This window comes from Drosophila montana, unplaced genomic scaffold (assembly GCF_035044405.1).
Source record: "Drosophila montana isolate Dmon_TW-CO22-7 unplaced genomic scaffold, ASM3504440v1 contig_3200_1, whole genome shotgun sequence".
NCBI classification, from domain to species: Eukaryota; Metazoa; Arthropoda; class Insecta; order Diptera; family Drosophilidae; genus Drosophila; species Drosophila montana.
In genome coordinates, this window is record NW_026998080.1 from 7,003,411 (window position 1) to 7,030,102 (window position 26,692).

Sequence of the window (26,692 nt, forward strand, 5' to 3'; positions counted from 1 at the left end):
AAGTTTTAATATACAAATGCTCAAGTAAATGAAATTCAATCAAAAATATTTCCACAGTCTTAAATAAATTAAAATCAAGCTTATGCTGATTTGCAAGTTTTCAGCTAGTCAAATGCCATTACGAAAAATAATAAAATTAAATAAAGTAAATCAATTAAACAAATAAAACTTCAACTTAATAAATGGACAAAATAGTTGGGCTGAAGACATATAAATGTACGAGTATAGTATAAGAACTTAATAATAATTCGAATTATAATTAAATATATATTATTCTTTCTTATTATTATTTTATTTTTATTTTAATACACTTTTTTATCTTACCCAACAAAAATTTTAAAAATATTTGTTGGCAAAATAAATTAGCATTTAGTCTAAAATAACTGAAAATAGATTTTCAGAAATGTCATATATCTTTTCAAATAGGTTTTCACGTTTTCCTTCGTATAATCGAATGTAGCCTTATGCAGTGTATATTGAAGTGAAATTCGTATGCATTTTATTGTATGATGCGGCACAAACGACAACCCTGTCAATGATTTGAAGTCCGGCAGCGAACGGCATGCACTTGCCACTTGCCGCTTGCCACTTCCACCAGTGGACTTAGTCCCAACCCTTGTGCGTGTGAATGACGTGTTCATGCAGCCACTGTCAATGTGGTGCGTTTCAATTTTGCAGCCACATGACCCGCACACACACACACACACACATACACAAACTGCCGCCAAAAGGTGGAAGGTGGAGCTAGAGCTGGCGGGTCGGGGGTGGCGCCAAATGTTGACGGGTCGCGACGACGAGTTGGCCGGATCCATTCCGAACGTTAAATCGTTAATTGATTACGGCCAACATTGATTGTTGTTGTTGATGATTTTTTGTTTGCCCTGGCTCCACTAGGGGTCGGGGCATTGTTTGGCTGGATTACGCTACCAGCACGCCGGCTGCTGCCTTTTATGGCAGCGTCAAGCGGCGACGACAGCGCATAAAAATCCATTTCTGTTTTTACAATGCTTGGAGGTCAGCTCTAATGAGCGTACAGCTCTGTACGAGTTCGAGACGGAGTTGGAGCGCAAGCGGGAGTTGGAGTTGGAGATGGCGGTGGAGTACATGCACATCAACATGGACAGCCAACAAGGCAGCCATTTTAAAACTAATTGCTAAGCAAAGGGCATGCGAGCCAGAGTAGCACCCAGATCACGTACGCATCAACAACAAACGCACCACCGCAAATACAGACAATCTGGCCAAAATAAGTAAAGTATAACCAACAGGCACAAGAAGTCCCGAGCGGAGCGGAGCGGTACAAACAAGCCAAAGGCCATGAGCAACAAAGCCCCACTCGGCGCTCATCCATTGAAATCAGAGAGGAGCGGTTCATGGCCAGCCAAACTGTGCTCCAAATGGAATACGAAGTGGAAGCTCAGCGCTGCTGGCTGTGTAACTGATATTACAGTTAAGGCGGTAACAAGTCAGCGCTACCCAGAAAAAGCGACGCATCAGACGCGGCCACTCAAAAATGTTCCCCAACAAAAGCCAAAAGGGCTGCCAGCTGAATTGAATTTAGCCAAAGCTAAAATACATAGAACGACGGCTGCCTCCAAGCATGAGTTCAAATTGTCAGACGAACAGCACGCCGAAGCATGTATACCCTTAAAAGAGCTCAAGCGTACAGCTGAGTGCAAACAGTTGATAGATAGGGTGGATAAAAATCTACTCCACTCGAATTATTACTTCGCAGCCTGTTTACAGATGCAACCAACAATAATTATAGTTTCCCTAATTAAAGCAAACATAAATTGAAAAATTCAAATTGTGTGAGTTACCAAATGCGTCACAAGTCAAACGCACTCTTGGCAAGGGCATAGAAAGGTATGGCCAATGCCTGACAAGCATTTAAAGCAGCAATTATTTACTTGATGCCGAATGCCAAATGACAACAACAGCAGCAGCAGCAGCAGCTGGCGCATGAGTTAGAACAGACCCGTAGGAAACATATCCGAGAATTGCGCTCTCCTCGTGGTTTGTGGAACTGCCAGCACCAAATATACAATTTGATTAGTTTAGAAGGGCCAGTGAAAACTTACAATAGTATCAGCAAATGGTAGCAAATGGAGGCGCACTTTGACTTAATTAATGCACAGCAGGAGCAGGAGGCCAAATCCAGCCAAACAAGTTGCTGCGAGCACAAAACATGGTGGCAACTACTGAAGGCCAGGTCATAGGCAACATTGTATGTGTGTCTGAGTGTGTGTGTGTGTGTTTTAGAACACGTGTAGAGCAAGTTTTTAGCAAATCGAATGGAGCTTGGCTCTGCCTAGCTATCCCCAACTAGGCGGCTGCCTGCCCGCGGCGCAGCGCTTGTTATTTTAATTTCCGCCTAAAAGTATGCAACAAATTGAAAGGATTACACAAAGTTTATGCAATGCAGCAGTCACCAAGCGTGGCGGCAACTTAAAACGACAAGACAAATGCGACAATTTAAGCGCGTTTTGCCCCGTTGGCGGTGCCTCTGGCTCTGGCTCTGACGCTGGCTCTGGCTCCCTGGCACGCAGCAACAAACTCGCGCAAATTGTTAGTGTTGCAGCAATAGCAACGACAACATCAAGCCAGTAAGTGGGCCATAGTCGGATGCGCACGACTAGCAGATACTCTAAACCCAGCGCTGAGCAGCCATTCTCGCTTGTTTTCATACGTACGTACACAACAAAAGAGAGGAAAGGCTGGTTACTCTAGCCGTAAGCTCCTGGACATGCTTAAAAAAGGATTTAATATTATCGATCAAGTTATCGATGACTTAAAATAAATTCGACCTGTGCATAAAATGGGAAGAGCCACATTATATCCGGACTCGAAGAACGAAGTCCAATATACTCTTTATTTGTTTGAGTACAGAGTACAACTAGTGCACAACAGCACACACACTGCATAGCATAAAATTAATGTCAAGCAAAATGGAGAAACAGCAGCCGCCAGCAGCAGGCAGTCGCCATCAATGCCCGCTTCAGTTGCAGCTGCCGCTCTAGAGGCAGCATCAAAACCAGAGCCAGAACCAGAAGCAGAACCAGCGCCAACTCCAGCTCCAACTCCAACTCCATGTTGAGCTCTGACTATATTGGACGCCTCTGCAACAGCGACAGCGACAGCCAAAAACTGCGCCAAAATGATGTGGGTCGTCGCTTGCTTGTTGTGGGCGTTAGTTGCAGTTGCAACTTTTGTTGCATATTCAGCAGCAACAGCAACGGCAGCAGCAACGGCAACGGCAGCAATTTGCTTCTTAAAAATAAAGTTGGCAACGGCAGGCTTTGAGGCGCGCTTATATGATCGCATTTTGTGGCAAGTCAGCAAGCATAAAAACTGTGTCGATGTTGGCAAATTGTGCGTTGCACAGCATAAAATATCGCTGGCATGCAACACTCTCCGTGGCGCCACGCAGGCAACAACTTAATTGACATGGCATAGGTCAAATCAATGCTACGCACACGCATTTGAATATGCGAGCTTAAGTCTGAGTGTGAATGTGAATACGATTGCGAATGCTCATTTGCTAGGATATTTAACACAGAAGCCACCATTAAGGACTTTACCTACTTGCAAATTGCGTCAACTGACAGGTTGCAGCTGGCAGGTGGCAGGTGGCAAGCAGCAAGTGGCAGCTCTGCTCTGCCCCTCCTGTGCCTTGACGCATAAACCGCTCTAATGAATGCATATTGTGCAGCCTGTCTCCATATTGCAAATGAGGCTTTGTTCTCTGGGTCCTTTTGGGGCCAGCTTTGTCCTCGCTCGCTCCCTCGCCGAGAAAATTGGTGAGAAATCGATGTAACAACTCACAAAAGTTCAAAGCTCTTGTCATTTCTGGCACGTCGCACCGAAATTAAAGACGAAATGCGGCTGGGCTGGGTGTGAACCCTTTTTTTGAATTCTAGTGCCGGAACTGACCCCGGCACGGTCGCATTTTCGGTTTGAAAAGCACTTAAGCCGTACTTTGCATGTTTTCGGAGTAAGCATCTTAACTTTAAGTGTGTTTGTGCATTTGTGTGTGTGAGTTTTTGTGCTTGCCGCTTATTTAATGAGTTATGTGCTTGAATTTAATTCATAAATACTTAATTATAACTTTGCTGCCCGGGGCAACCGTTCAGCGTACCTGCGGGCCCCAACTTATCAACTCAAACGCGATTTGTATGATTTCATCCACATTGATGTGCTTTTTGCTCAGCTTGTTCAGCGGCGTCTGCAGGTCCTTTGCATGCTGCAAGGCGATTCTTAAAAAAAGTTAAATTTCCATGCTCACAAGTATTTTTCCCGCCACACTCACCCGAGCCGTGTTCACCAGCTCCCTGAACTCCCTGTCCCGCAGCGCCTTGTAGAGTTTGGCGAAGTCGCCGCCCTCGCGCACCTTGCGCACCATCAAGCCGTAGAACTGAGCACGTGGCAGACTCTGGAGTGCCTCGTGCAGAAATGTGGTCAAGTCGCGTCGCAACATCATATCCACGGGCACCACACGCGACAGTTGAAAGGCACGCAGCCGATTGGGCAGCTTGTCTACCACGCTGCTCACATCGTAGCCGGAGCCGGACTCCGTGACGTAGTCGATCAGATCGGCAAAGTCCGGCGCCATGCGCATTTGCCGCCAGGTCTTGGCGAACTCATCGCTGCGCAAAAACTCCACAGCCTGCCGAAACTTCGGATCGAAGATATAGTATCGCGCCGCTATATGGTTAATGCGACGCCGCGGCACCAGCGCCATAAAATCACGCAGATCAGCGCGTAGATCAGCGGCTGCCAAGCAGCTCAAAATGCTGAGCACCAGCCCAATAAGCACTGAACTGAACTTAGCCATGGCGAGCATTAGACGGCGTCTGTCTTGGCCGAATTTGGGCAACACTTTTATAGATGCGGCACAGCCAACTATGAGACAATATTTGGCTTTGTCTGCGGCGGGGGAGGTGCTAATTGATTGCTTGGCAAGATGTGTACCTATTTAAACGATTTATTGATTCGTAAACAGTCAATTAGCTGCTGCTTTTACTTTCACCCGTCGCATTGTTTACTGGACAGCAAGCACAGTATTTCAAAAGCAAGAAAGAAGTGTACATTTCGGCAGACCCGCCATTCAATACCCTTACAAGCATATCAAACAGAACGGGGTCTTTCATACATAAGAACTCTGGTATTTCAATTACTTTATACTTAGCTTTAGAGAATTCGAAGTGCACTCGATATTTGCATAATTAAAAATATATTTGTTTCAGTTAAAAGTAACTGCCATAATTTATGCTGTGTAAATGCCATATTAAGGGACATATTTATGATAACCTCTGTAAGGGTATACAGCACTATTTACAAGCACAACAGCCACATACGACATGTGGCTTATTGAACTTGCAGCTGCCAGCATAGAACAAAAGACTTCAACTGCATTTCGACCATGCCTCTCTGCCAGGTTTGTGGCTCAGGCACACACACACAAACACACACACACAGACTTGTAATAAACATTAACAATCAGCTTGCAGGCTAAACAACAATAAATCAAGTGTAAATTCTTTTGTCTGCTCGTCTGACTGTAATTGCTCCCATTTGTGCATTAAAAATCATGATTGATTTCAGACCAGGCAGACGCACAATAAGCTCTCCTCCGGCCGTCTGCAATGTGAGCCAAAAATTAGAATTCAATTGCCTGATTTATGCAACTAGCAAATTTACGAGTCGCCAGAGATTTTCCATTTTCCAGATGCTGCACTCACTCTCCACTGGCAACCAACATTTACTTTGTTATTTGCTCGCACATTAAAGTCGCCAAAAAATGTTGTACAGACAGGAAACCACATCGAGGTACTCGCATCCACAGTCACATCTATATCCACGCCCGAATCCACGTCCACGCCTTCGGTTGGCATCAACACTAATGCTTATCTAAATTTCTGTTAATGAAATCTACTGATAGGTCAAAGCCTTTTGCTTTTTCCATCGTCTGACTTCCGGCATTTGGGTCAAAAAGCGGCAAAACAATGAGAGAACTTGCTATAAAAATTAACAGGGGCGGGCTTATATGGCGCCCTAAATGTGGCCCAAATTTAATAGAAAGTTGGATTTTTGTTTTTACATTAAACAATTTGCTGTGGCAAATATTGATACAAAAAAATAATACAAAATACAATCAACTAGCAATGCAAAAAATATATTTTTTGCAACTGAATTCCATTTAAATTTTGGTACAATTCGGTTTATTTCTCAAGTGTGCAAGAATTTGCAGCAATTGCTTCTTTGCTGAAACGCTCCTGCTTAAACGAATTAGTCTTCTGAAAAGGGTTGACGTGTAGTAAGCGGCTTCTACACACGCACACACTCCAGGCACATACACAAAAGGCAAAACAAATAAGCCATAAATTTGCATGCCAACAACAATTGGCAATTTTCCGTAGGTTAAAGCATAAACCGGCAAACAAACTGACTAACAAACAAACAAGCAAACAAACAAATGAACGAACGACCGAACGAAACGAACAAGCAGCACGGTTTCGCAGCTCGGCAAAAAGGTGAGCTGAGCCAGCCCCTCCCTCTTACACTGCCACAATCAGCCCCTACCCAGCCAAAACAGTCGTAAGTTTAAAGTGGGCATTGTGCGGCGGCGTTTAGTGAAAACGGAAATAGAAATGAAAGCTTTTCGTGGGCAAGTAGGCCGTTATCGCCGCACAGGTACGAACAACGTTGCGTACACGTAACGAATTCGAATATATATGCAACATGAGTGTGCGAGTGTGTTTGTTTGTGTGTGTTTGCCGCAGCACAAATGAAGCTGAATTGTTGTGGTTGCCTTGGTGTGTGTGTGTGTGTGCCGCGTATCTGTGCGTAATAAGCTCAACATTGGTTGACATTTTTTCTGGTTGTGCTCTCTCGCCAGCATTGGGCAGTTGTCGACTGTCCGCTGTAAATGTCCTTTGAAGTTTGTTTATGATTTTCGGATGTTGTGCTCGTAGCTATGGCAGTTGTTGCTGTTGCTGCTGTTAGACACAAAAAAGCGGCAATCGCATAAGCCGCGCTTAGATTTTGTTGTGCGTATTAGTGAGATTTATGCATTTAGGAAATTAAACATCCTGCATGGCAACTGACTCCACACATGTACAGGGGCTAAGGTGTGTTGTTTATATTCGCATAAGTGTAGGTATGCGTGTATGTGTGTGTGTGTAAGCAGTATGCTACAACTCTCTTGCCGTCGCCGTCACCAACGTCGCCGCCGCCGCCGCCGCCGCCGCCGCTGCTGTCATTAATTTTAAATCATGCGTAAAATCGCGTAATGTCGCCAACACAGCCGCCAGCATCCTTTGGGGCCACACACGCCAACATATACTTTTTTTCTGGATATTTATATATATATATACATATAAAAAATTGTTTCTCTGTGTTTTCATTTGCAGCTCTCTGTGTGTGTGTGTGTGTTGCATTACATGTTGTTTACTGTACGTGTGTGTTTGTTTTTTGTTTTTTTTTTTTATTCGGCTCCACCGTCGCGGCGGCTGCTTGGCGGAAATGCGTTCGACCACATCAATCACGCGACATTGACAAATGTGCATATTTTTGTTGAAATTATATGGGCACAAGCGCAGCATGCACACACGTATGCGTGAGTGTGCGTGTGTGCGTGTGTAAGTGTGTGAGTGGCCAACCAGGCAACCGACCAACCAGCCGGCCAACCAATCGGCCAACCAACCGGCCAAGTGGCTGTGCAAATTATTGGCTACAATAGTCCTTCAAATTGGGCAATTTATTGCTTTATTGCTTTTACGTGTTTCGTCTGCGGCCGCGCTGCACTTTTTTGCAGTCTCGACATTTTCGCGCCAGCAAATTTCTCATTATGTCAGTTGTTGTTGTTGTTGTTTCTGATTCATATAATTGCAAATTTAATCATGCACATAAAAATTGCAACTTGTATTAAGCTCGCTGCAATCCGTAAGTGTCATAATTGTCGCCGGAATTTTCAACAAGTTGCCAGCTTGTCAATCGGCTTGTCCGTAATTTGCATACACTTCGTCTGGGATGGACTGAATATCGTGTTTGTTATTAAAATAAAATCAATATCCCGAAATTAAAGTTAAATAAATGTTAAAAATATAGATATAATTTTCTGGAATACAACCGTAAATTCTATATAGTATGCATCTAAAATTCGAATGCAAAATGCCGAATATAAAACGAATATAAAATATAAAAATACAAAAATATAAATTATGTAAAGATAATATACAAAATATATAGATATAACTATATAATTATAAAAAATATGACTAAAAAAATATAAATATAATTCGCTGAAAAACCTGACAAACATATAAATACTAAGCGTAAGAAAAGTTGAAAAATAAAAAGACGAAAGACCAATAAGCTGAACATTCCACAAAACCAACTAACTTATTTCGCTCCTTGAAAAGGGTATTTAAAAATCGCGCATATTGCTCCGTCGGACGTCAGACACGCGAGTGCTAATGTGTTGTGGTTTGCTTTGGCACCTAGCGTAGAAATCTGTTGAAATTATGTTTCAATCAAAGTTCACCAAATTGAAACTTCAAATAGCCCATTTGGCAAAAGTGTTAAACTCATGTAGTCAGTTTCTCGGTTTAAGTTAAACGTAGCGCACTGGATTTTTTTTTTATATAAAACAGAATATTATTTATACGTGAAAGTTTTTCTTCCTTTTCGATATATCTGTAAATTGAAGTGCAAGTATTTAATTTATATACTATTTTTTTTTTTTTATAAGTTCAGAGCGCGTTCTAAATCAATAATTATGGCTAGATCACAAGCGATATGTCATGGCAAATCATTTATGGGACTGCTTCGTTACAACCGCGTCATTTCCTTTATACCCAGAGCGCATTGCATGCAAGTGCGCACCAAGTGCGAGTTGAATGGCATTGTCATTGGACTCTATCTCAAGGAAGGCGAAAAGGACCCTCAGTTGACGCCGAACGGCGAAAAGTTCGATGATCGCGTTGGCGGAAAGATCACCGAGTTGGTCAGAGAGACAAACATGATTGGCGAGTTGGGCGAGGGTCGAATGTTCAATAATGTGGATAAAGAATTCTCATCTGTGGCCGTTATTGGCCTGGGACAGGAGGGTGTCGGCTACGATGCCGAGGAAGTGCTCGATGTGGGCATGGAAAACACACGAGTTGCCGCAGCAGTTGGCGCAAGATTTCTGCAGTATCAGGGCGCACAGACCGTGTTCGTCGACGGCATGGAGTACCCGGAGCAAGCGGCCGAGGGGGCTGCCATGGCCGTTTGGCGCTACAATGTAAACAAACGAAAGAATAACCGCATGCATATACCCAAGCTTGAGTTGTACGGCTCGGCGGATGTAGATGCCTGGACACGCGGCCTATTCAAGGCCGAGTCTCAAAATCTGGCGAGGCGTCTCTCTGACACGCCGGCCAACCAGATGACGCCTTCTATTTTCGCACAGGCCACAATTGATTCGCTGTGCCCATGCGGTGTTACCGTCGAAGTCCGCTCTATGGACTGGATCGAGGCGCAGGGTCTCAATTCGTTTTTGATGGTTGCCAAGGGCTCCTGTGAGCCACCCATTGTGCTAGAGATCCATTACTGCGGCAGCTCACCCGAGGACCGGCCCTTGCTCATGCTTGGCAAGGGATTAACGTTCAACAGCGGCGGTCTCTGCCTGAAGAGCAAAGTAGGCCTGCACGAATATCGTGCCGCCGTCAGCGGAGCAGCCTCTGTTGTGGCTTCTATTCGAGCTGCGGCAGCATTATCCCTGCCCATCAATGTGTCGGCCTTGTTGCCGCTCTGCGAGAACATGCCCTCGGGCATGGCGGCTAAGCCAGGTGATGTGATCTCCCTGTTGAACGGAAAGACATTGTGCATTAAGAATACCTCTGCTGCCGGCGCGGTAATGCTTGCCGATCCGATGCTCTTTGCGCAAAATACAATGAAGCCCAAACTACTCTTAGACCTCGGCACTTACGCCAGAGGTGTTAGGCATGGGTTGGGTGCCTCCTCGACAGGTTTGTGGACAAACAACAGCACCCTGTGGAAGCAGTTCAAGAAGGCGGGCTCAATTACCGGCGATCGTGTCTGGCGCATGCCGCTTTGGAAATACTTCAAGCATCTAATTGAACCAAAGATGACTTACGACATGTGCAACGAGGGACAAGGACCCGCCTCCTCGTGCCTAACGGCTGCATTGCTGCACCAGCTAGTACCCTGCCTGGACTGGGTGCATCTCGACACCCGGGGCACAGGCATGCTGGCCGAACATGGCGTGCCACCATATCTGCTGCGGGATCGCATGACTGGACGCCCCACACGCACGATTATTCAGTTCATGCACCAACTGGCTTGCAAATAAATTTTTGGACGAAGATATCGGACGATTTCAGATATTAAAACGTTTCTCTGCTATATGTTCCAAATTGTTTCCAGTATGACCGTGACGGCATGAAGAAGAGATGTGGGCTGATTATTTAATTGTATATGTGCCAGATGATGTCCATTGCGCTCCTATTTATGTACCAAATTGTGAGTGTCCACATAATGTACTGATCCCAACTGAAGTTTTAACCGATGTATGTTTCAATATTGTCTACAAATTATAGAAATGTAAACAAAAAAATATATATATACACACAAAGGCTTTTTGTATACTTTTTACTACTGACCAATACACCAGACCGGAGATTCGAACTAGCTTCCACTATTCAACCGAACGAATGGCTATTTTATTAGATCCTCTTCCATTGACATTTTATTTTCTGTTTTTACAAAGAATATTCACTTGGAAGATATTTAATTGCGGCTGTTCTATGGTTATGTCGTGCAAGTTCTGCCTCTATATTATATATTATAAATATATTTATCCCTGCTGCTCAAAGAAAAGGGATCATATAGCTCTTGGTGAATATATAGGATCCATCTTCAATTCTAACTAGATATTCCAACCACCGGCTGACTAATTGTCGAACCCGTCGTAAAGTTCTATGCGTGCTGCCTACGAAAAATAATGTGTTTACCCTAGTCCGTGTGAGGGGGGATCTGGGTATATCGCCCAAGCTGAGACGACAGCCGCAAGTCACTTTGACTTGCACTCGTTTGACATGTTTTATTTATGCGTACGAGCTGTGCATAAGTAATGAGTCCACAGGGACAAGAAGGGATCGGACTCTTTTCTCCGGGCAGAGCCGCAAGTCGTGCGCATGGAAATTAACCACAAATGCGCCTAAAAGCATACAGCTGTGTCCTGTGTCCTGTGGCCTGGGTCTCCTCTAGCGTCTCCCTGTCCTTGGAATTCCAAATTGTTCTGGCTGGTTTCTGTTTCTTGTCCTGGTGTCCGATGTAGATTTTAAATGAATTGTGCCAACGTGTTTTCATTACGTTTGCGTTTGCGTTTGCGTTTACGTTTACGTAACTGTGAATAGATTTCATTTCGTTTCATTTTGTTGCGAAAGCTGCGCGTTTTTTATTGCCAACGTCAGCGCTTTGGCGGCAAGGGAGGACGATTGTAGGTGGGGTGTTGGGCACGCGCGGCTTGTTTGTTGCTTAATTGGAAGGAAATTAAAAAATAAACAAGCAACGTTAAAAGTAAATACTACACGTTTGCGATTACCTGAGACTGGACCCAGGACCCAGGACTCAGGACCTCCAGCCAACCACTCACTACTCGCGCGTGGGAAGGCCCGAGGGCTGTTTGGAATTTAATTTTCATTTCGCTGGCCCCGCGTTAATTTCATCTTCGTCTTTGGGGGTTCGTTTTTTTTTTTTTTTATGTACATATATATTATTTTACGGCCAGCATTCTGGCCCTTAACTGTGCAAATAGATTTCAGTTCTTGTTGTTTGTTTGTTTTGGACTTCTGGCTTGGTTTTGCAGTTAAAAACTTTCAATTGTTGTTGCACAATATTTGCCCTGAATTAATTAAAAGTCATTGACGCTCATCAATTGCCAGCTGCTGATTCGAATTGGGCGGCTAATTGAAGTGCGCCATTCCGTACCAACACTCCAACGCTTGATATCAGCTCAATAGCTTCTAGTGTGTTCCGATCGCCTACGTCTCAGCCACTCCCCGCTCATCACCTCCCACCACTTGTCATTCAAGGCGTCGTTGGGCTGTGTAAATACAATGTTCTATGCAAATTTGCAATGGTCACATGGAAACTGTCAGAGGGCATCATTGATTCTATATAGCTCCGATTCCGGCACGTGATGCCCACGGTTGGCTTGCTCCAGTTGCACCAGAAATAATCGTACTAACTGGCTTCGACTGCTGCTGCTGCTGCTGCTGCTGCGGCATAACTAATAAGACACTTATTATGCTACGGGGGTCTGGTAACGTTATACCAGTTTAACGATATCACGTACATACGTTAACTAACGCTAACTACGTCGTTAAGTGTGTTGCGGCTGACTTTGCCTTTGCCTTTGCCTCTGAATCTGCTTCTATCGCATGCGAGCGGCGGCCGAGCAGGGACACACGCCAACGCCAACGCCAACGCAGCAGCCTGGACTAATCAAGCTGCCACTGCCACTGCCACAGCCAGTGTTACTGCTTCTGCCACTGCCACTGCCACTGCCACTGCTACTGCCGCTGTCACTGCTACTGAAACTGGCACCATGCTGCGCGGACAACGTGTAAGCAATGGGCCGCCAGTGGCGCCTGTCGAGCTACTCAGCTGAAATTTACATTTTCCTGGCAGCCAGCAAATACAACAGAAACTATTACGACAAGAGAGAGTTCCCAACTAGCAGATACCTGTACTCTCGGCTTCGATATATCCCCACATAATATCCCCATACACTGTGCTGCTTCTTTCCTCAGCTTTTCCCTCTGCTCCTAGTTTTAAGAACCCAACTCTTTTGTGTGCGATCGCTTTTAAGATTCCCTAGCAAGACAATGTATATATTAGCAGGTGGTTCAGCGTATACTTTGAACCAACTCCAAGAATTTTTAATTTATTACTGCCCTTTCTTCTGAAATTATTGTAGGTCGTAAATATGTTCACGCAGAGTTCGAGGGCTACATTTAATCTCTACCCAAATTGGCATCTAAATATCTGGGGCGTGAGATATTTATGCTTTGGATCTGAAGTTTCCATTAAAAGCTATTTATTTTTAAATTCTTAAATTGAATCTTTTTCGGGTTGTCTGTTTATTAAGCAACTGGCCTAATTTAAGTTTCGGGTCATATTAAAATAAAAATTGGAATTCTGGAATCTAGCTGCTTTTATATAAAATAGGTATACAAAGAAAAAGTATATTAAAGCCTGCACACCAAATTCTGTTTGCCTTATACTCGAGAAATACATTTTTAAGTATAGTTTCGGAGAGTGCTACGAACCATACAGAAGGACACATAATAGATAGAGAGAGAGAGAGAGAGAGAGAGAGAGAGAGAGAGAGAGAGAGAGAGATTCAAATATATGTACATTTGTCTACGCACTTTTCCATTGCCTGTGCCATGCATTGACAATGTACTATGATACCCGCTTTAGGCATTTGTAATGGGTAGAAGGTCTAACAAGGGTAAAGCCTCAGGTTGGCCTTATAGGCTATATGGCTTTGTTGTTTTAATAACCACGATCACGTCGCATTAAAAGCACACACAAAGCACAAAGCACACACACGGCGAGGCCGTGAGGCTTAGTTAAATGCTGCTAATTAGGCTTTTCTGCACATAACTTGGGCGCAGAAGTGGGCTATTAAAAACTGGCTCAAATATTTGCGCAGCCATAAAAACGTTAATCAGGCAAACGCACACAAAGAGCGAGCGGCTATAAACAACAAACCTGGCACGCAACTAGCTGGCCAAATTATGCGAGCAATGCCAACAACTTGCCACAAATGAGCCACTGTAAAACACATGTAGTTGCCGCAGGTAAGAGCTAATAAGAGCAGCTACTACATGCTATGCTAGATGGTATGTAGATGATATAGTTAGAATAGAATTTCTGAAATGTCAGCGCTTTTAATTATGCCTGGACAGCTGCCAAGCAGGGGAATGCCACAACAATTTGCCAGCATTTGCCAAAAAGAAATCTATTTCAATTGGAAATTGCGAAAGACAAGCGACTGGCGACAAGCGATTTGCAGCTTGCAGCATGCAGCTTGCAACTTGCCGCCTGTCTGCGATATATAGAAAACAATAAACATAATGGCCATATTTTATATTTCCAACAAGAAACAGCGGGCAATTGTCAACCAAAGTGCACATAAAGCCATAAAACCAGAAGCCAACTATGGGCAAATATTTTTGGCTTGCGCCACAGGGCTGGCTGCCAGTCAGAATTGAATTTGAACTTGAGGATGGGCTCGAGTTCAAGTTGGAGTCGAAGTCGAAGTCGGAGTCGGAGTCGATGTCTGCTGGGTTTGACTGCCAAATGGCTGGGGCCCATTGAATATTGGCTGGCATTACGTTAACGATATGCTTTAAACAATTTGGGCACTCGGCTGCTCATGAATAATCCCTTTCAGCCTAATCACAAAACAGCCTCTCTTGCGCCTTGCAAAGATATGCAAATGTAGCGAAACGAGAATTGTCCCAAAAGTCAAATTAACTGTGCGTGCGGACTTCTGTCTCTCTTCACCTGGCTGGCTTACAAAATGCTTTTGTCACCTATGAAATCGATTAGGGGCCAAATGGAAATTTTACCGGGGCGCCCTTTATCATTCAAGAAGTTGCCAAATTGAATTTTATTACGCATCTTATAAGCTGAAGAGTTTTCACAAATAAATGTATACAAATAGAAATAAAACAAAGCCGGATTTTGCGCAACATTGTTGAAGCGAGCCATTGTTCCAGTGCCCCGAATGGGTTGCCAGCTTAAAGCTTATAACAAACTATCAAAGTTGAATTAAAAGCAAACACCCAAACACACACACACACACACACACACACATACACATAGACACACGCACACAGAGGTGTTGGTCGTGTGCTTTGTATAATTATGCAAATGCGTTTGATTGTGAAAATTGTGCGCTAGCGCCAACGCCAACAAGTAGGCAACACTTTCAAATGCGCCACTTTGAATGCCGAAAAACAACACATTTGCATAATTATGCAATCTACCGGGCCACACACACACACACACACACACACACACCCTCACACAAACACACACGCATATTGTTGGCGCAGTTTGCTGGGCAAAGTGAAATTTTTGGCTAATTCACCGCAAAGTTTCGGCCACTCGAGCAAAAGTTCCGATATTTCGCTTAGCATTTTGCACCAGAATTTATTGCACAGGGCTTGAGCTTGCCCTCAAATTTGCATATGTAGCACACCACTCACCTACACACACCCACACACATACGCACAACCAAAGCCAACTCGCATATAAACCCAACAGCAAATTTAATGAAAACGGTTCGAACATAAAGTTGAACTACATTTAAATAACAACGACAAGCTGCTGAAAAACTCAATTGTTCCTCTTGAGATCAGCCAGAACCTTGGCAATCTCCTTCTTCATGGTGATGGCACGATGAGCCAATAGCTGCGCCAGCATGGCGTTCTTCTCAATCAGGGCAATGGCTGTAGGATCAACGAGTCCCGCTTCCTTGGCCGCTGACAAGGCCTTATATGCCTGGGCCAAGGCCACAGTCACCTTCTGCTGGGCATTTTCGTAGGCGGCAACTATTCCTTCGCCCTTCTCCAGCCTTGCCCTTTCGATGATCTTTTTGGCTTCGGACAGCAGAGAGGCAGCACTGGTTGCCATGTCGAAAACGAGCTTGGCCACATCTTCCGGACTCAATTTGCTCGTCTTATCTTGGCCCGATTCTGGTAGATCGTCCTTGAAGCTGGTTATGGCCTGTTGAGCCTCCGACAGGGCAATCGTTGTGGCCGCCACACCCTGGACGGGTTCTTTCGTGTCTTGATTGGCCTGCATATAGTCCGTATCTTCCTCCGATTTCAACTGCACTGCTGAACTGGTTCCTTGAGGAATATTCTCCTGTGCGTTTTCTGCTTTCGGCTCATTTACGATTTGGGGAGCTTGAACGTTAAGCTTAGCTGGCTTAACCGGGTCAGCAATGACCTGTTGCTGCTCCTGCTTGGGATCTGCGGACTCTTTTAGTTGTTCTGAAATGGCTTGCGGTGTTTCAGTTCCTTTTTTGGGCAACTGATCGCCTTCTGCTACCTTGCGATCCGGCAATATATATCCAAATGTCTGTGCATCAAAAGGCAGCTGGTGAACAGGTGACAAACTTTTCGAGTCCGTGCTGCTGTAAGTGATGTCCACTTGTTTGCAGTCGGTTGGCTCACGGGATTGGGGCTTATCCGTTGGCTTGGCTGTGATCTTGTGCCAATGAACGCAAGGATCTTCCTCTTGCTGCTCACATTCACGCTGCTCACATTCACCCAAATCTTTCTTACTGTCTTCCACGCATGCCGCTTGTTTCTCTTCCTCTGGACAGCTTTCCTTAGCTTGTTGGCACTCTTCCTCCTCCGCCTCCTCACATTTTGACTGGCAAACTTTTTCCGCCTTGCCATCTCGCTTACAAGGCTTATCCTCATCTTGTTGCGGATCCGCCTCGATATCCAAGTCGACATGATGCGGCTTCACATCAGCTTTTGCTGTATCCTCTCCTCGGATAATTGTCTTGTTGCATATGTCGGAGGCGGTCTCCCTTTTAAGGATATGCTCATCATCGTCAGGTTGCGGTTTTGCCGCCGTATTAGATGCCAATGTAGCGGCTTTTTTTTTATCAGATTCCTTCTCCGCCAGCTCTTTTCTTTTCTCTCCGACTTTCTGCCAGAGACCCTTAAACATGGTAACAGCCTTTGCGGCCAAATCTTTGGCAAAATCGACAGTCTTTGTCGCAAATTGTGCGGCAGTCTCTACCGCCTGGCTTTCACGGCTTTCCTGAGCTTTTACTTTTCCATCGGCAAGTTTTTCTTCTTTTTCTGCTTCGCATGGAGGACTGGTTTTTTTTTCGTTTGGATCCTTCGTTTTATCCTTTGTATCCTTCGTTTTATCCTTGGTATCCTTTGTATCCTTTGCGGCGTCCTTTTTTGCACTAGCTGGAGCTTGAGGCTTATCACCAGCTGCGGGTGCAGATCCGGCTGGCGGTGTTTTCGGGTCTGATTTATCATCTTTTGACGTTGGCTTGCCTGATCCATCAGGCTCCTCTGGTGGCTCTTCATGCGCCACCTCTTCCGATGGCCCGGGCTTCTGTTCTTCGGGTGTATGTGGCCAAAAGGTGGGTTTGTTTATAAAGTCTGGCGCCTCTTGTGGATGTGCTAGACAAAACTCCTCCATGGTCATTTCCGCGTAGGGCTTCATGCATTTCAAGTGCTCCATCTTTTCCTCCAGCAGCTCGATGCGCTTGTTCGATTCCGCCTTGAACTTCTTGACTTCCTTCGCGACCTCCTTAGTTTGCTCAATCACCTCTCCAAAGTACTTGGAATGATCAATCAGGGAATGTCGGTTTGTAAACATGCTGTCCAGCTTGTCGTATTTCTTCTCGAAATCCAACACCCAACTGACCATCTCCTGCCGCACATTCTGCTTATAGAACGCCCAATCGATTGCCGGCAAATCTGGTGGATATTTCCGAAGACGCCTTTGGAAGGTTATGAAGTTTAGCTAAGAATCTTATAACAAGCTTGGCAGACCAGACAGACACAACAGATACCTAATGTTCCCATTATTGTGAACATCTAATAATAACACTTACATTTTGTATTCTTCATTCTTCTCGGCAAACGCCTTGAACTGTTTGCGCTGATTGGGCGGCACCCGCTTATATAGATCGACTAGCTGGACTGCATCGCAGCCCTTGGCCTTGCCGCCTTTATTGAAGCACTTTATGAACTGTTCCCACATTCTTGTGTTTGAAAACGGTGTCGTAAAAAATATAAATATATAATTATTTATTTAAATTATAAATAATGCGCGTGTGTATTTTTGAATGTGAATACGTATTGCTTGTGAGTGTGTGAGTATGAATATATATGTATCTACAACTATAAGTCAGCTGGATCAAGGGTAAGCTGACCTATCGTAACGTACATTCAGCAGGACTATTAAACGTACAATTTTGAGTACTTCCGATTCAATGGACCGGGCAATAAAAGCTGCCATTTACGAGCTAGAGCTGCTGCTAAAAATTGCATATTCATGCATTCTCAATTAAATCAAAGTCAGGCGCAACGGCAGCGTTCAACTAAGCAGTTGACAAACTGACAATAAAATCGAAAATTAATTCCATGTCACAGGCAACGCAGCCTGCAGCCCCTGCTCCAGACATCAGACACACCAAAACTTAAATGTAATTGCATAAGCAGTATGCATGTGCTGGAGAGGGGGGCGGGGGTGAAGAGGCTGTCTATTGGTAATCGAACGAAATGAAAGTCACAGCAGCCCAGACACCCTGCAGGCAAAATGTGTGCACCTCCTCAGCCTCTGCCCAGACAAGGCAACAACCAGCCGCACCACCAGCAGCGCAGGCAATGCCATACGGTCGTCTGAAATGCTCCAAAATGACAATCGCAATATATAACGCAACGAAAATGGGCTAATGCCAATTCTCCAGGTAATTGTCGGTATCGAAGCGGCTGGGCGGGGTGTGGGCAGCAGCAGGAGCAACCCTTGACAGCCCTTGACTGCGTCCTTAACGATGTGAAACGCACGTGAATGGAACAGAATGCGAGAGCAGCGCCTGCGCTCTGCAGAGATACACAAACCCTCAGGTCAGCTGTCAGTTTGACAGTTGCCAAATACCCGTCGCCCACCCCCGACAGCATGTCCTCTTCCCGGATAGCTCGCTTGGAACAGCTGCACTGTGCTCTCGCGTGCTCTCTCCCTCTCCCGCTCGCAGAAAGAAACGCTGCGAATCGGAACAGAACACAAGCTGAGAGCGCATTTGACTTCTCCGTCTGTCATCGAAATTAGTGCGGTTGTGAATTTTTCGTGCATATTGTTTTTAGGCTAAAACTTAATAATAATCTTAAGAATTTGCATATAGTTGAACATTTTGTTGCTGTTCTCGGTGTGAACAATGAAAAAGCCCAACTAAAAGTGCTCAAAGTGAACGAATTGGTCAATTCAACTGGGCCCAGCACCCGGAGAGACGCTCGGCGCGCTCAACGCGTCTCTTTGTGGATTTTCTATTTGTGTATCATACAATACTGTGTTTACATTTTTTCCTGCATAGCCAAAACATTGCTAAAAAACGCGCTTTTACAGTCCTTAAGCGAATTATTTAAGGAATAATAAGCCAGAACTGCTTTTGAGTAAGTCGCATAATGTCATTAAGCGAATTTTCTGTTTAAATCGCAGCAAATCCTGCTTAAATATTGCCTATATGCGTGTGTGTGTGTGTGTGTACATTCGCATGTGTATTACGTATAGCTGTGTTTGCGTGCACGTTTGTGTGTGTGTGTGTGTGCGTGTGTTGGTATAAATTACATTCTTGTGGACAGCGCTTAAAATGTATTTTGACTTGGGAGCATAACAAATACATACATCTGGAATTTATCAAAATTTATTAGAGACAATATAATTATTGTCCACAAAATTAATTTGCAGCTTTACATATTTTAAATGGAAAATAAATTAAATACATTTTAAATCAATACATAAAAATAATAAATTTTAATTCGTTATTAAACTAGTACATATTTTTACTCGGTATTTGGCTCCTGAACAACTTCTAAAATAAGTTAATTTTCAGTTATTGTAAAAGGAATACCCCAAACTGGTCTTGTTGGTCTGTTCCAAATAAACGAATTCCAAGAAATTTTGATAAACATAAGTGTCTTATATATTTTAAATACAGCGCGTAACATTACAAAGAAATAGTTAATTAAGTTACTTTATAGAACTGGTTAGTTTTTAAAGGAAAAATACTTTGAAATTGTTTGCATAACATTTTCTTCGAATTTTTCGTTACTAAAAATACAGAAACGACTTTTGCGGGCTTTCACAGAAATGAAAAAGTAATTTCTTCTGCGTATCAAATATTCCAAATACTTATATTATCAATTTTTACTATTGTATATGTACTACTATATGTATAATAACTTCTTTCCTTGCTTAACGCTTGCAATTCCCAACAAGTTAAAGCCTCGAAGAAAAGAAAACAAGGCGATAGCAAAGCCTACTAATTATTGTAGCTGTAGGTTCTTAAAAAAGCTACACAGTCAAGCAGCTACTTTTCTTGTGTTTATTTATTGTTTATTGGTTTTTGTTTATAAAAAAAGCACCAAAAATTAACTCAGCTGACTTGTGCTTAATATTAATATTTACTGGTTTTATTTATTTAAGAGCCAAAAGAAGAATATCACAAGTTCGTGATTTTGTATATTCCCTTGATTTCAGTAATTTTTGGTAGACTTTGCCAGCCCCCATTCGACCCATATAAAAGTATAAAATTTACGCAGAAACTTAATGAAACGCATTAAAATTCCGGCAGCCTAAATGAAATGAAATTGTACAAATAAACTAATTGCCTTGAAGGATACTTTACAACTTTGGTCAGTGGCAGCAGCAACAAAAACAACAACAACAACAACTGCCACTAAAACGTCAGCAGCTGCTGCTACTGTTTCTGTTGTTGTTGTTGTTGTTGTTGTTGTTGTGCATTTTGTTGTTGTTTTTTTGTTATTTTGTAATTTTGTTGCCCGGGAGCGAGCGTTGCGGAATAAACACAATTTGCGGCAAGCGGATAATGTGCAAAAATAAATTTCCACAGCGGCTGATGGCTTAGAATTTTAATGTAATTTATTTTGTGGAAACAAACAGCAGCACAACAGCAGCAGCAGCAGCAAATAAAGTATGACCAACATAAAAATTTATGCGCAGAAATTGAAAATACGCCAACACTCGAACCCAAAAGTCTGTCTCTCTCTGCATAGGCAACGTACTCCTATATATATATGTATATATATATATTTGAGAGTTGGGGATCGCTTCGTTAAGCCTTTCACGCTCGTCCAAAAACTTTAAAGTGCGCAATTTAAATGAAAATTTAGCTTGAGACCCTCAAGCGTATCATGCAACGCCAGCAGACTAACCAAGTAGTTACACACACGCACACATACTTACAGCAAGGTTGCCGCCAACTATTTATGAGGCACGCTTGACGGGGCACGGGGCACGGGGCACGGGGCAGAGCCTCGCCTGGAAGCCAAGTGATTTTATGCTAATATTATGGGTCATTGGGATTTGCGCACAGCAAAGTGCTTGTTAAACATTTCATTAGACTTAGTGTAAATACCCGCGGTTAACAGGCGCTCGTAAAACCTACACACACACACACACAGAACCCCCATACACACGCACACACACACATGTGGCTTTGGAGCAACACAAAAGACCGTTTAGCATTCGATATTAGCGAAAGTTTCGAGCTGCTTACGAGTAGTTTGTGAAATTGAAAGTGGCTTCGATGTGCGGCCCTCTGCGATACCATATTGTGCTACCCCTGCCCCCTCCCCCCCCTCCCCCCCTCCCTCATCCTGCCTTTGAAATTCAATCAATATATACAAGTCAACTCTACATACTTGCAGCGTATATGTATGTAATTACCCAGCATATGCTGTCTAAGGCGAGCAAAATGAAAATTTGAAAATAAATTTATCAAAAATGCCCGTGCCTGACCCGTCGCAACGAGATGGTAATGGCAAAGCTGGCCCCGAAATTCGTAACTTTCGCTATATGCGATACACAGCGCCTGTCGCAGGATAATGCCAAATCATGTCAGTCGCACATGTGGCCACATTACTTTTATTAAAATCGTGCCCTGCTGACGCTGACACAGTCCAAAATGCGTTTTTGATCAACTGCCGCGTCACTGGAAAAGCTGAAAAACTGAAAACCGTAGCCAGCTACGGAAATGGAAATGGAAACTGAAAATTCGTTAACACCCGCCCGGCTTGAACTGAACGTCTTTCAACTTGTAGATGCATAGATACGCAGCCCAGATATTAGAGTGCGTTGACAAATGATTTGAGTTCTGTGAATTCGGATTTCGAGAACGCGCATGAATAATGCCAAACGTCGGCAGTTTAAAGCGTTAAATTTACGTTGCGGCCGCGGCCGAGGCCGAGGTCGACGGAGTGTCTGCAATAATTGGAAAATTTTCATTTGTCCTTTTGCCCTTGCGAATGACATAAGGCCAAGCAGGCGACTGGCGCTGGCTCCGGCTCGGGCTCCGGCTCGGGCTTTGGTTCTGGCTCTGACTCCAGCTCCAGCTCCAGCTGCCGCTCTGCCTCTCAGATCGGGCAACAAACGAGCTGTAGGCGCATTTGCCATCTGTCACTCTGGCACTCGTGATGAATGTGTTTGACGTGTAGCCCGGCGCGCCCACGAGCATTGCTAACGGTGATGTTGCCAGTTGCCAGTCGCTCGTTGGCCAATGTCAGCTGCCCGTTGCCCGTTGCCCGTGCCATTGCCAGGCAGCAGCCGCAGCTTCAGTTTCAGCTACAGTTCGCCCACCCCATCTCAATCCCATTCGCATGCCCATGCCCACACCCAATCCCGTGGCTCATGATGAAACGCACCGCAGCGCCGCATGACGTTGCATACTTTGCGGCGCGCTGGCTACTGTGAATGATGTGGCACGGGCTACTCGGGCTGCTCGAGCTCCTCCGCCAAGGGGGCAAGCGGGTCTGATTTTGTGCACGTCAGACAAAACGACGCCCCTGTCAATAGTCAGCGCTGAAAATATAGATGGTTTGACTTCATTTTGCGCGGCAAATTGCCCAAACAACAAATGCACAAGACAAGCCAGCAATACGACGTGTATTTGGCTAATAGCAAGGGCGTGATTGCTTCTTTAACAATGTACTTTCTGCTCTGCTTCTTCCATTGCAGCTCAAGTTCGCACAACAAAGGATTGCGACACTAACGGAATACAAACATCTATGCATATACCATATACGTACTATACACGTACTGAACGGCCACGCGGATATACACATTAAGGAGCGCAAACAGTGGCACCTACAACACAGTCGGGGCAACAGCAATGCAAACAACTAGAACTCGAACTCGAGCTCGACAGGCGCAACAGCAGCAGCAGCAGCAGCAGCAGCAGCAGCTGTTGGTGCTGCAGCAGCAACATATGCCGCACATGTGGCAGCAACGTCAATGGCTGCTGCTCGCCTGCGTCCTCATGTTGACACTGTTCACGCGCACTATTCAAGGGATTACCGAGGAGCTGTCACCAGGTAAGTGTGGCCAAGTGTGATTACAAAAACAAATGCTCCAACTAGAACTCTGACTCTGCATCTGCCTCTGCCTCCGCCTTCGCCTTCTGCTCGGTTAGTTGCATTTTCACAACAGCCATTCCATGCTCTCTAACAATAGACTCCAGCTGAGGCACACGCCCATCCATTGTGGCATTACTGCCGCCCCATCACCTGCTTCATGGCTGATTGGCCGATGCCAGTTGCAATACAAAAAAAAAACAACCGAGCACAATAAACAGCACAGAATAAACATCACATATCGAACACTCTCTGACACTATATGGTATATACATGCACTGGCATCGGGCACAAAATGGGTCACAGAATAATCCTGTGTCAACTATTCTACTATTTTCTAATGAATAGCGCACTGAAATGTAAACAACCCGTAGACAAAGGCGTGCATTTGAATTTTTAAATAATGAAAGTTCTTTTCTATCAACATCTCACTCTACTCACACGGGTTGGATAACAATTGATTAATTGTAGACAGTACTGTCTATTAATTTGTCATATTTATAAACGCAGACAATTTTTAAAAATTCCTTATTAAATCAGCTATTTATGATGACGATCCAAAAAGGTCCAAGGGGGCCATTGTTATTGTTCCCTCAAAATTATACAATATATTCTATAAATTTAACGCATTAAAATTTCAATAAGGCATTACAGAATTAAGACACATTATATAATAAAATAATGAAGTGACTCGTTATCATATAATGCCAGAGGCAATATCCGAGTGAAACTTATACCAATTCTTATCAAAGAATATATATATATATTTTAATTTTTAGTTAATATTGATGCATTTACAAATTAATTTGATTTTCATTTCTATTTAATCGCATTTCTCATTGAATATAAAATTAATCTATATATACCTGAAATAGATGTTTGTTCAATTTCCATTTGATTCCTTTTGCATAAATTGAGTGCTAGCTAAATTGAAGGATATTTGTTATGTAGTTCTGTAAAATGATCCAACCATTCGATTTGCAGTAACCAATTGTCCAAACTGTGCCATTGCACTTGAGGTTTTCGCTGTGAAACAAGGATATTAATTACGTGTATCCTTTATATCGTTAGGTGTTTGGGATTTGAGGCCTGGTAATTGATTGTCTAATATTCATTGCAAGTGTTTGGCAAGGTACCCAAATTGGCAAAATGGGCTAACAATTGATTGTTTCAGAAAATGTGCAATTATGTTGGCAACGAAATGAAGATACTTCTTGCTCAATCCATGCCGTCTAATCAGCAGAAATTCAATTATATTATTCATAAATAGCTGTGCAGACAGAGAAATGTACTCACAGTTTGGCATATACTATATATCCATCCGTCTGTCTATCCATAATGTATGTTTATGCTTTCGCAAACTTCAATCAGGTGAATGTAGCTCAATTGGCAGTCGTACAATAAATAAACAATGACAAAACAACCAACTCGAGCCGAGCTACAACACAAGTACATCAATATTAATTATGCAAATGATTTGCTCGAGGCGCCGGGGCCCAATTCTGGTGCCAGCAATAGTCGAGGCCTTGGCATCCCTGTAGCTTAAGCTCATTATAAGTGCATTAGCCGAAAAGTGTCAGTCGTGCTTTGCTTGTTAGTGTTAGCCCGGCCAACTCCATTAAAATGTCTTAGCCAAGTGGTGCTCAGAGGCGATGGCCGACTTGGAGCCCATTTCAAAAAATTTTCAATTTTCCTGCCCAGCTGGCAGATTGGGCCAGAAAGCGAAATTATGATGAATGCGCCACGCTTTGACCCAAATAAATTTGTCAATTTATCATTTGCCCAAAAATGAGATGCCGCTGCCCGGATTTATGCCACTCGATTCGCTCAAAAGCAACAATTGGCGGGCTCTGTCTGGGTTGAGATGGGTTTGGGTTGGGGTTGCGTTGGGTTCGTGGTGGTTGCCACTCAAAAATGCTGCCATCTTATGATAATTTGAGCTACCCCAGCATATATATATATGTGTATATACATCCTTTGTTGCTGGCATGGGCTTCTGTTTCTGCTTTGAGCCGGCTGCTTGCCACAAAGTTTCGAGCACAACAACAACAGCAACAACTGTGTCTTGTGGGTCGGATAAGTGTCGGCTTATGCACTTATTAAACAATAATAATTGCAAATCATTTTACTTGACTTGTGTGCGGCTTCCACTGCTGCGGCTGATGCCACTTGACTGCTGAGTGTGTGGCTTGATTTTGATTTGAATTAGGCAGCTTGTCTTGGCCAGGCTAATCAAATAATAGCTCCTTTATATGCATAACTTTTTCTGGGGTTCACATGTTACAAAACATTTGCCAACAGAGTTGAAGATTTTTCAATTGTTTGCTGTGGAAGAGATTTAACAAGCTGCCAGCTGCAAGTGAAATGATTCACTTGCCTCAAGTTTTCCAATTGAACAATGAAAATTCGTTAAAGTTTTACACGCGCACTTGAATTCTATGGTCTGTGTGGGTGTGTGCATGTGTGTGAGTGTGTGTGAATGGGCGTGTGTGTGTGCAGAGCAGCGTTATAAACATAGCATTTTGAGTTTCTACTTTTGAGGCCAACAATTAAGATCAAACAACGATTATTTCAAAAGTTTTATTAATGTACCAATGCGAATGTACAAAACAATTAAGGATTGAGTTCTTGGAAGTAAAATTTGTTAGTCTGTAGACAAAAAACTTGGACAACAATTTATCCTTTCAGAAAAGCAATCAAAATAGATTTGATATGTATCAAAATGCAGCGCGAAAAGCGAAAAGTTTTTAGTTTAACGAAAATCATTTTCTGAATATTGAAGATATATTTTATATATATTTTAATTGAAACATTTTTGATTCCTAGATTAAAACAATTGTAAATATTGAGCTCGAATGTGATGACTTATTTTATTTATACTCTACTCGTGCAATTCTCTTGTGGGTAAATTCAACTTGCAGCAGGAATTATTCAGTTTTGTGGCCATCGACAATTAAGTTTGAAAATGGTTGGAAAACACTTAACTCGCTTGACAGCATTTTTGCGCCGACCATTGTGGGGCATTAATATTACTTGCCGTCATTGTGGAATTTATATTAATGATCTATGGAGTACGTATTAAAAAATGAGCACAAATGACAGGGACGGACCGCGCAGGAGGGGGAGGAGATGGATGAATGGATGGGGTACAGAAGGCAAACAGCACGCGGATATGCTTGAGATGATTAACTTTAAAGGCGGAACCGAAATGAGGATGAATAGCATTAAGCGAGTTTTTGTTTAACAGCATCATAGACAATGCCACAGACAAGCGGGGAGGGGGTGGGGGCAGAGAGGATTGGGGTACATCGGCAGCCAAGTGGCGGAAGGGTCGCCCTCTTATACTTATTATTATTAATGAGCAGTGCAAAAAAAAAATATATATATAAAAAAGCATAAAAAATGAAATGAAGAGCCAGAAAAGGTGCGTAAAAGGCACCTTAACAGCGCGAAATTATAAATGTCGAATAATGAGG

At 43.5% G+C, this 26,692-nt stretch overlaps 4 protein-coding genes across 4 annotated transcripts in view; 2 read left to right on the forward strand and 2 right to left on the reverse strand.

The window, feature by feature from the left end:
- Nucleotides 1–4,114: 4,114 nt before the first annotated feature.
- LOC135432235 (uncharacterized) lies at nucleotides 4,115–4,834 on the reverse strand. The gene is made up of 2 exons (XM_064687804.1): nucleotides 4,310–4,834; nucleotides 4,115–4,243 (listed from the first exon to the last, which is right to left on the reverse strand). The coding sequence occupies exons 1-2, from the start codon at nucleotides 4,832–4,834 to the stop codon at nucleotides 4,130–4,132; spliced, it is 639 nt and encodes a 212-aa protein (XP_064543874.1). The 3' UTR covers nucleotides 4,115–4,129.
- A 3,867-nt stretch (nucleotides 4,835–8,701) lies between these two features.
- Nucleotides 8,702–10,639, forward strand: S-Lap8 (Sperm-Leucylaminopeptidase 8). The gene has a single exon (XM_064687292.1). The coding sequence runs from the start codon at nucleotides 8,780–8,782 to the stop codon at nucleotides 10,355–10,357; it is 1,578 nt and encodes a 525-aa protein (XP_064543362.1). The 5' UTR covers nucleotides 8,702–8,779; the 3' UTR covers nucleotides 10,358–10,639.
- Nucleotides 10,640–15,339: 4,700 nt separating this feature from the next.
- On the reverse strand, nucleotides 15,340–17,947 carry knon (knotted onions). Its single transcript, XM_064687442.1, has 2 exons — nucleotides 17,681–17,947; nucleotides 15,340–17,566 (listed from the first exon to the last, which is right to left on the reverse strand). The coding sequence occupies exons 1-2, from the start codon at nucleotides 17,827–17,829 to the stop codon at nucleotides 15,424–15,426; spliced, it is 2,292 nt and encodes a 763-aa protein (XP_064543512.1). The 5' UTR covers nucleotides 17,830–17,947; the 3' UTR covers nucleotides 15,340–15,423.
- Nucleotides 17,948–22,960: 5,013 nt separating this feature from the next.
- The window catches only part of Sema2a (Semaphorin 2a), a 44,856-nt gene continuing 41,124 nt past the window's right edge, over nucleotides 22,961–26,692 (forward strand). Inside the window, exon 1 of the mRNA XM_064687118.1 lies at nucleotides 22,961–23,177. Coding sequence (XP_064543188.1) covers nucleotides 22,976–23,177 — 202 coding nt within the window. The 5' untranslated portion in view covers nucleotides 22,961–22,975. The remainder of the gene's footprint in view (nucleotides 23,178–26,692) is intronic.

What these genes read in the sequence shown, in the direction of transcription:
- S-Lap8 (XM_064687292.1), top strand. Translation starts at nt 8,780, where the DNA reads ATGGCTAGATCACAAGCGATATGTCATGGCAAATCATTTATGGGACTG.
- knon (XM_064687442.1), bottom strand. Translation starts at nt 17,829, where the DNA reads ATGTGGGAACAGTTCATAAAGTGCTTCAATAAAGGCGGCAAGGCCAAG. An exon ending in AAGAATGAAGAATACAAAAT is followed by an intron (nt 17,567 to 17,680) that starts GTAAGTGTTATT and finishes AACCTTCCAAAG; the next exon opens with GCGTCTTCGGAAATATCCAC.
- LOC135432235 (XM_064687804.1), bottom strand. Translation starts at nt 4,834, where the DNA reads ATGGCTAAGTTCAGTTCAGTGCTTATTGGGCTGGTGCTCAGCATTTTG. An exon ending in AGCTGGTGAACACGGCTCGG is followed by an intron (nt 4,244 to 4,309) that starts GTGAGTGTGGCG and finishes ATCGCCTTGCAG; the next exon opens with CATGCAAAGGACCTGCAGAC.